We start from the raw sequence: 9,742 nt of genomic DNA, 5'->3' as shown, positions 1-9,742 counted from the left end.
ATACATCAATTAATCCTGGCTAAATGATATAAAAATGTTATTTACAAAAAAGAAACATCTCCAATGTGTGAGATAAAGTTTCTTTTTCTTTCTCGTATCAATTATTATTTTCACTAATGTATTCAAAATTGATAAAAATAAAAAATCCATCGTTAAAATTAATGATTCTAATGTTATTGCATTTGATAAATGTAAGAAAAGAAATATTTAAAAAATTGTCACGTCTCCTTCAGATTGTCACAATAAGAATTTAGAAAGTCTACGATAAATAAAAACTGTGCCTAGGCCACATATTTTTGCACAAAATCTTGTCGTATTTATCCGTGTAATTTTTCGCCGGATGGCTGACTAGGTTAACTTGTCAATCATTTGTCACTGACCTTGGAAATAATAAACGCAAAAAGAAGTTGTTACACGAAATTAAGGCACGTGGAACACATCAGCTGTCAAACCAACAAACTCACACGAAAGTCTCTTCTATTTTATTTAACAAGCTTAAAAGCATTTCTTGGAAAATATTCTTCTCGGAAAAAATTGCCTCTGATGCTTTTAATTTATTTATTCGATTGAAATGTTGCAGAAAATGAGAATGTACATGAGACTTTTCTGAAACAATACCTGTGTATTATATGTGTATAATGTATAATATTAAAATTATAGTCTATAATTAATTTTTTTCCATTCAGATTATATTTACAATAAGAAAAAGGATTAATATAATCACACATTTCAAAGTTCAATACTATATTTCGATAACATATAGAGTTTACATCAAAGATGAATTATGCAACGTTGATTCGATAGTGCAAACAGTTTCTTTTTGTCTTATATCGGCATTCCGTTTTTATGGAAAATAAAATAAAATAGCAACGTTATTATAATGTCGATCGAGTGGAAAATACGATAAATACAGTGGAGCGATTCTTCATATCGCACTCTAGGTACAATACTTATTTGGCAACAATTAACAACAATCGAGATCAAAGATCGTTCACGATAACGATTCTTCTTTGGTGTAACTTTCAAGATAACTTCGACACAATTACCGTTTCGCGAGCGTTGATCCCAAAGAGCGAGATTTCCGTGGTCTCAAAAATGGAATTTCATGACACGTTGATAGGATACGCAGAGATTCGTGACGAGATTACGTCACTTCCCGTCTGATCGTATAATACGAGATCTCCCGCCACTAGCGAAGCTTTTGGCAGTAAGGATTCTAAGATTATGCGTAGAATGTGTTGCTAAAGACATCTGATAGTTACCCAGAAAACAAGGACTGTGGAACTTGGACGACTTTGAATCGTATATCTGCGAAATTACTTCAACGTCTCATATTTGGCTACTTAATTTACAACAAGTACAATGTCGTCAAGGAGACATCGTAATGGCTGAATCGCCACGATTATAACCATTACCAACAACGAACGATGGCATCCCGTAATATAGAAAATTTTATTTAATTCGTCTTTGAAACCGACAAAGATTCGCAAACGCTCGAGGTACGAAATCTTTTTAAAGACGCAATAAAAAAACTAGATAGTAAATTACAATTCTCGATGAGATGATAAACGAGAAGTACGTGCGTCCTTCGTGGGTCGAAAATGGAAGTAAAGTAGCGTCGAGCGTTGCGAGAAACACTCCGTCTCGTCACATCACGAGCAGTCGCGCATCTTCAACGACGAAACTCTTTCTCTTCCATTCTTCCTTGAATGCTTTGTCCCTCGAACTTCGAAGACTATCATTTTATTGAACCCACGAGGCTGGTACCCAAAGCGGTTCAGATTCGACTCGATGAATCGCATTGATTAGCTGCTCGAATGCCATAGGGAGATCAGCGTTTACTATCACTTCGTCGAAGAAATGAGAGTACAAGAACTCTATTCTCTCTGCGTTGTGCAAAATCTCATGGAATTCTTCATCCTACAACAGAATAAGATTAATGACAAAATATAATAACAAATATAATTTCAATAGATTCTTAGAATTCTTATAATTGTGGACTCAATAAAATTATATTATTATAAAAGTAAAAATATTAAATGGTATTAAAAAATAATAAGCGAATTTGATGTCGAATAAAAATTAAATAAAAGTTATCTTATGATAAAAATGATAACTTTTGCATACCGTAAAGCCTCGAGAATTGCTCTCGTCGAAGGTCGATCTCGCTCTGGCTTCGTTTCTAGTTTCCTTCAGCACTTCGAACTTTGGCGGTTTCACGTATATGACATACGGCCTTAACTGCGGTGTCCTCAACATCTTGAGAGCTTGGTAGTGAGGATTCAAGAGGCATACATATCCAGCATTCACGAGCGAACTGACACTTTCGGAACTGGTACCATACAGATTCCCCTTGTACTCGCCATACTCAATAAACTTTCCAGCTTCGATGTCCTCCTCCATATTCTCCCGAGTCACAAAATGATACTCTTTGCCATTTATTTCACCTGGTCGCGGTGGTCTAGACGTATCTACGAAACAATTGCTCTATTTAGTATAAAATGTTGATGTTAATATTCCATAAATTTATGATTTTTACATACTTATAAATTATTTTAATTTTTTAAATAAATTTAGTATTTCTTGTTTAGAGTTCTTAATTTTTGATTTAATTATTTTAAATTATTGATTTGATTCACTGAATGTGTTCAATAAATTTTTCAAAAAATGGAAAATAGAAAAAAGTAGATTAAAAAAATTAATTTTCCTTTACATAATTATATAATTTAATCATTTTATATTTTTCTATTTATAATAAATTTATTGCCTGAAAAAAAGACTTACAGGGCACAGGAGTCTTATACTTTTCGGTATCGGTCGCCATGAGACGCCTCTTGAGCTCGTTCCTGCCGACTCCCGGTGGCCCGATGAGAACCACCGGTCGGTACAGACCCGGCCTCGGATAGAGTTTCGCGACCTCTTCATAGGTCGGTACCTCTTCTCGGTCAAAGTCGTCGTTTTCTGCAGCGTCATACATGATTTTTTTAGTTTTAGTTCCCTGCAAGTTGCACTTTGTGGGCGAGGCGTGCAAAGAGGTACTGGGACGGGGGCACAATGCGGGCAAAGGCACTGGAACAGAACACAAGCCTAACCGACGGTTAGGTCGTCAGGGTATCCATTAAAGAAGCGCAGCCGAGATCAGCTTACCAAATTAACGGGTAACCACCTCGAACAAGTCTGCCGCGTACATAATCGAGCATTGACTCATCCTAAAGTACACTTGAGGTGGTCACTAACGAACAGTAATTCATTATGCAACATCGCTAGCTTAAACATTAATATTAATATGAAGCTTTCATTAGCCAGCCTTAAAACAGCGTTTTCGGAATACATTGACGTTTCATGTATCAAAATTGAAGCTTTTTAATTTATTTTCTCAGTTTATTTTTTTTAAATATATGAAAAATTTAGGTACATTTTAATAAAAATATACAAAGCGATTAAAAACGCGAACTTTCGTCAAGGTATTCCGAGCAGCATCTACTTCGATACTACTTTGATAACATCAGTAACTGCGAACTTCGTGCAACATTAATTGATATCTGTCGCTAACACAATAAAATATTATGGAAATGGAAATACTTGGCAATGTTATATGACTCGATGAGATGAATGATTACAAAGCGAATGTTCAAACGAATAAATAAATCCATTATGAACACGTACTTATATTGTCTTCGTCTGGCTTCTCCTTCTGCTGTCTTTCGAAGAGAATCCTACGTTCTTGAAGGGCTCGACTAGGGATCAAGCCCGCTCTCATATTTCGATCTCCTTCTCGTCTGGCTTGCCACCTATTTAATCATTATTCTAATTTACCGCAAAGAATGCGTGTTTTTAAATTATATTTCTGACAATAAATTATATCTCACCAGTAGGCGTCATCTTGGCTGACAATGTGCAAGACATCTCCTTTGACGAAGTCTAATCCGGCTTCCTTACAAGGAATATAGGGATCCTCGGCCGCCACATACGAAAAATGCGCTTTCACGCGAACCTAAATGATTATACATATTCAGTTTCATTGCATCAAAAATCTAATACGATTGCAATTATCAAATCTACTGACTCTACCTTGCTCTCTCTGACTCCGCTTTTGCTATCCGCGGGCACTATTTTGAAAGTGATTGTCCCTTCTGAATTTTGCTAGAAAAATTGTATAAAAATTATTATTAATATCGATCTTTCAAGAATCTGAGAGGAAATTCAAACTGTTGTTAAATATTTTATTATCTTAAAAGCAAATCATTTGTGTAGAAACTTAAAAAAATTTTGAAATTTAGCGTAACCTTACTCTCAATAATTTGTCAAAAAATCATACAATAAACGTAAAATATAATGTATTTCTTATTTTATAAAATAAATATAGGTATATATATATATATATATATATATATATATATATATATATATATATGTACATATACATATAAATAATTTACATATTTTCGCGACTTTTAAATTTTCTTGTTTCCTCTTAGATTAAAAAAAAAAGTTGAAACATACATTATTTTTCAGTAATTCCATTGACCATATGTAATCCCATTTGCTCTCTTGTAACGAGATAAAAAAATATTTATTTTACCAAAATGTGTAGGACGAAACTAGGCGTCTTTCCCTCGACGCTGATTCCGTTGACTTCGCAGACTTCGTCGCCGACGTGGATGAGACCGGATCTGTCGGCCGCACCACCGTGCATTATCCGCGCGATCACAATCTTGCCGGTGACTTCACAGGTTTTTATGGTCGCCCCCTAATGTCAAGGTGTAAACTAGTATTGTCATTGCGTTGCATCTCTCGCGCGCGAACGCGTACTAGGGGAGCGCCTTCTTTTTCTCTTCTTAAAAAAATAAATAAAAATAAAGTAAAGTCTCTTCGTGAAGGAAGGCATATGACACGATTTGTAATAAAATCGGAGCGCATTTGTCAATTTTTATGATTCGCTCGATCGATTGAAAAATTATAAATATGCAACACAAAAATATAGACAAAGATTGCGCGCCGATACGTTTTTTAAATAATACAAATGTCCAAATAACGTCATAAAGATATCTAAAAGGTTGATTGTAAGATCTTTCAGTTATCTCAATTACAAGACTCTTAAATCTCTTAGTATTTTGTGTTGTTTGAACTGCTTTCTTATCTCTTTACATTTCTCGAGATAAACAGAAATAGGCATTCTAACTATTTGCAAAAGGAACACATTGGAGATGTGATTGTATCTCGAGAAACGTCATAGATAAAGTGCAGTTATTTATGATCTTATGACAATTGTTTCATGTAAAATGTAAATGAGTCTTTTTATATTTGTCAAATATAACGTAATTTTATAAGTTTAAATTTTATTTATAAAAAATATTCAAGTATATTTTTAAAATATATAATAAATATATCTTGTCACAGAATAAATAACTTCACTTTATATAATATACTCAACATACACATTCATGCAGAACAATAACAATAAATACAAGATGACAACAGATTTTATTTTACGAGTAAAAATGTAAGAAAACAACTCAACAAAATATACACAGACGCAACAGAAGCAAATAGCAAAATCAACAAATTTATGCAAAAAAAAGCAAAAATACAAGAACGCCTTATTTAGAGCTCAATCTATGTCCTGCGATCATAATACGCTAACAAGATTGGAAGTGACCAGAGATTTATGTTAGAGCAGGATTTGAAATCAGTTTAATTTTGATTAATTTAGATTTGTTAGACATAATATACTTGCATTATTATTTTTCCACTTATTTGCTAACAACGAAAGTTGCGTTCATCAAAATTCTACCAGTTTCGATCCTCTCTTTGAAGTGAGGCAAAATAAAAAAATAGCGGCAAAATTATAAAAAAAATAGTTTTGTACGTGGAATCAGATGTTCTCATCACAGGTATTCTATACTTCAGCATAGGTGTTCTATACGGCGACTTACCACGATCGGTTCAACGCCGGCATCGCCCTTCGAAGCAAGTTTGACGATGAAAGAAACACGTGATTACTTGGTTACTCTTTTTTTTGCACTTGTACTCGTGAGACTACTCATTACTCTCGAAAAGAATGGATAGCGGTATCAAATCGCAAACTAAATACGCAAGTACGTGAGTCGTTTGTCTACGCCGATACTGAGGAGCGGCACCTCGCGTCTCATGCAAGTCGACGCGAATATACAATCAAATGTGGACGAGAAAAAAAAACAAATTTTTCATAAAATATATCCCTTCAAATTTTTTCTCTTCTCTGCGTCTTCTTCAAACGCAAACGCGTATATTCGAATACTACTGAATCCATGGTCTTTTTCTCCTTCTTTCACTCTTGCTTATACTCTTGAATTAATCGAGTGAAAGATAGTTCAGAAAGAGACACCGTTATCACAAATGCCGACTCAACAATCTATCTGACGTACCAGGGGCTCGTTCGACTTCACTAGCTGGACGATTTTCACCGTTTCCTCGTCTTCGTCCACCTCCAATGGGATGTCCGGCAATCTCGGATAATAGTCCTTTTGTGCCACCGCATCGTGAGCGCAAAGAAGACCCTTTAGTAATAAAAAAAAAGTGATAAGACGCATTCTCTCACAAGTATTAATTTTTTCTACATAAATAGTTTTCATATAAATTATAAATTTAAAAAACAAATAAATAAAATTAAATAAATTTAATTCAAGGCAATTACATAAATAGGACGATTGCAAAAGGCGCGATAAACAAAGATTATAAGAAACATAAATAAAGATATATTACTATAAGATATTTACATACGTAATAAATAAAAATTAAAGAAAATATAATTCATGATTCCATTTTATTTTTTATAAAGAGAGTAAAAATAAATTTCTCAAAATAAAAAACAAATTACAAATATGCGTATTATTGCCTGAAGAGATTAACTTAAAATATTTTAGCAAAATATCTCGTACTTTGTTACCTGAATATGCGGTTTCTGTAATAGATGGAAGAGTTCCTTGTAATCGGATGAGATGTGCGTTTTGGTCGATAATAGATCGAGGACTTCGACGTCGATATCCATTGAGTTTGACAATACGGGAAAGAATTTATCGTCCTTGACATTGTTGAGAATCTTATTATGAACGTTTACTAGGGCGTTAAGTTCCTTCGATTGTAACAATTCGCTCAAAAATCCAAATTCCTCTTCGGTACAACTAGGTATTTCCGATTTGTTTTCCTGTAGCGAATTTAGCAGCTTGGACAATGCTGGAATAATTAACAATAAGTAAATAATATTTAATTAACATACACATTTAAATTTATTTTAATATGCATGCTTAGAGAACTTTAAAATAAAATTTTTTATAAAATGTATAAATCGAGAAAACAAAATAAATTAAAAAAATTTTTTTCTTTATTTTCTTTTTGTGTATTTATATATTTAATTTATAAATATATCAATTTATATTTAATCTATATTTTAACATTATTATATTTTCTTTTTACTTTATCTGTTAAAATTAAATATAATATTAATTTTATTCATTATTACATATTACATATTATATTGTCATTATTATACTGCATTGTATTTATTATGTTCATCATATTTAAACGTAATGTGAGAATGCTAAAATTAGAAAATATAATACGATAATAAACTCTCATATATTTCCATAAGTATTTTAATCTGAATATGATGATTTACGTCGCCACTTATATACGTCGATCAATAAATTAATTTTTAAGCACAAAGCATTTATCCAAGACCTCCTATCCATTCAGCAAATTGGAACACCCGAAAATGTGCAGTCGTAGTTAGAATATCTGCTAACGTGGCGTATTCTCTTAGCCATGATTTTATTAGGAGACCACGTCCCATTACTCGCGATCGCGTTTATTTACTCTACGGCTTACCCGCTCTATATTTATAACGTACAATGTTCGTGCTCTCTCGGCACACATTTTATTAATACGTGTCTTTGAAGAGTATTCCAATTATATCGGATCACACTTTGCAATCTGCTCCAATAATTTTCTCTCTCTCTCTCTCTCTCTCTCTATTATTTTTTACAGAACAATGAAAACTTTATCAGCACGTTGCCGCAATAGTTAACTTTGCTCTCATTCGAGCACCGCTACCCCCATTTCAATATGCCGTCCAATCAGGTCAATAATCGACAACACGTGAAGACCTTCGATGCCGCTGTTCATCATTCCGGATTATTCAAAACATTGTCGCTTGTTCTCAAACCATCTATCTACTTGCACTTACCGGGATCCCAGTTAACGTTTTCCATGACTGCCGCTGTCATAATTCGCACTCGGTCCAGGTGTCCCCGGGGCGCGGCGCGGCGGAGGCTGAGGATGAGCTGGGCGTCGCGACGCTGGGCGTCCGTTCAAGCGATGGGTATCAGAGACGGCGATACCAGGATTCGAGTCGGCGTATTATTTCTGTCGGGGTCGCACGCTGCGCCGTCGCGTCGACGGCACTCCCGGCGACGACGATGCTGATCCGCTGATCTGCTGCTGCTGCTTCACGACGTATCGCGTTCGTGCCTGGAGTGTCGTTATCATAGCGAGAATAATCCGTTACGTAAGCAGCCTGTCACTCGACACGGGGTAGAATGACCGCTACCGGATTGGCCTGACCCGTGCGATACCACATGATTCTCTTTCTACGTCGTTCTCTCCGACACCGGGATATGGTTTACCTTCTCCAAAGAAGGGCACTCTTTCTCGCCGAGAGAAACTTCCCTCGCGGACGATCTACCCGGCACTGCTGGGCACCCCCAAAAGTTCGCTCATTTCCCTCTCGTAACTCAGACGCGGCTCGGTGCCATGTTGAAAGGCGCTGTAACGCACCGCGCACCACCCTTCTTCGGCCTTTGCTGCGTCCCGACTCACCCGACAGCCTCGTCTCCTTCTCTCTTGCGTTGGCACGTATGGGTCATGGAAAGAGATGGATAATTCATCGAAACCTGACCCTACTTCGCTCACACAGGGACGGCGTTGGTCGAGAGCCACTATGGTCATTTCGGAGCAGTTCTCTGGAATGGCAAAATAATTCATGCTACTAGATCGAATGTCATTTGTAGGAATAACAATTATATATTTTCATAATTAGCGAGTTTTATTCAGTGGTTTTAGAAAACAGAACAATTTTGTGAAAATATACATATACGTGTATGATCATAAAAATCCCATAACAATATTATAACTTTGCTAAGATATTAATATTAAATATGTAATTAATTAGCAAGAATGCAATTGAAGCAGAATGTATATGCAAAAAAAAATTTAAATTTTTAGGAATTACGAAGAACAATAAGTTGGAAGAAGTGGAGGAATTTTTTCAATACAAAACGTTCGTACTGAATGTAAAGCACATATTTGAATTAATAATTTTATTCATCCGAATATTCAAATTCAATTATCACACTGTGCTCGCGCACTATATTTTAAATAATTCATTCAAGCGATACGAAGAACACATATATAGAGAAACTGACGTATCAGGTATATGGCGTCATCTCTTGAAACTAGTAGAATTACATATCATCAAATTAGCGTCGGTTGATAATATTGCATTATATCAGCAAATAATATTCCATTATATACAGCAGCTATGTGTATTTAATTTATTTATCTGATTATATTTCTGAATATATTATATCCAATTATAAAAATTAAAATCCATTGCATAATAAAGATTAAAATTTCATTAGTTACAATCTCTCTCTTTAAATTTAATTTTAAATTTAATTTAACGCTATATACGGTTTATATATAT

General features: G+C 34.7%; 1 protein-coding gene across 5 annotated transcripts; it reads right to left on the bottom strand.

The window, feature by feature from the left end:
* Positions 1 to 727: 727 nt before the first annotated feature.
* Positions 728 to 8,979, bottom strand: Metro (membrane palmitoylated protein 7-like protein metro). 5 transcript variants are annotated; one of them, XM_083091580.1, is made up of 11 exons: positions 8,225 to 8,979; positions 6,929 to 7,215; positions 6,408 to 6,539; positions 5,937 to 5,963; positions 4,583 to 4,750; positions 4,072 to 4,143; positions 3,870 to 3,994; positions 3,667 to 3,791; positions 2,785 to 3,069; positions 2,128 to 2,471; positions 728 to 1,920 (listed from the first exon to the last, which is right to left on the bottom strand). In XM_083091580.1, the coding sequence occupies exons 1-11, from the start codon at positions 8,262 to 8,264 to the stop codon at positions 1,744 to 1,746; spliced, it is 1,782 nt and encodes a 593-aa protein (XP_082947706.1). In that variant the 5' UTR covers positions 8,265 to 8,979; the 3' UTR covers positions 728 to 1,743. The 5 variants fall into 5 exon arrangements, with proteins under 5 accessions (XP_082947706.1, XP_082947705.1, XP_082947708.1 ...); XM_083091579.1 differs by having other exon boundaries at positions 2,785 to 3,087; positions 8,225 to 8,977; XM_083091582.1 differs by having other exon boundaries at positions 2,785 to 2,961; positions 8,225 to 8,966.
* Between the last annotated feature and the right edge of the window lie 763 nt (positions 8,980 to 9,742).

The sequence above is a fragment of the Camponotus vicinus genome, unplaced genomic scaffold (assembly GCF_025532165.1).
Source record: "Camponotus vicinus isolate PSW18456_S1 unplaced genomic scaffold, iyCamVici1.0 SCAF_2, whole genome shotgun sequence".
NCBI classification, from domain to species: domain Eukaryota; kingdom Metazoa; phylum Arthropoda; class Insecta; order Hymenoptera; family Formicidae; genus Camponotus; species Camponotus vicinus.
Note: the sequence above shows the minus strand (reverse complement) of the source record. Positions and strands in the feature narration are given on the sequence as shown.

Coding starts and splice junctions, on each gene's coding strand:
- Metro (XM_083091579.1), bottom strand. CDS start 8,264: ATGACAGCGGCAGTCATGGAAAACGTTAACTGGGATCCCG. Junction 2,472..2,784: donor GTATAAGACTCCTGTGCCCT/GTAAGTCTTTTT, acceptor ATTGTTTCGTAG/ATACGTCTAGACCACCGCGA. Junction 1,921..2,127: donor GCAATTCTCGAGGCTTTACG/GTATGCAAAAGT, acceptor ATTCTGTTGTAG/GATGAAGAATTCCATGAGAT.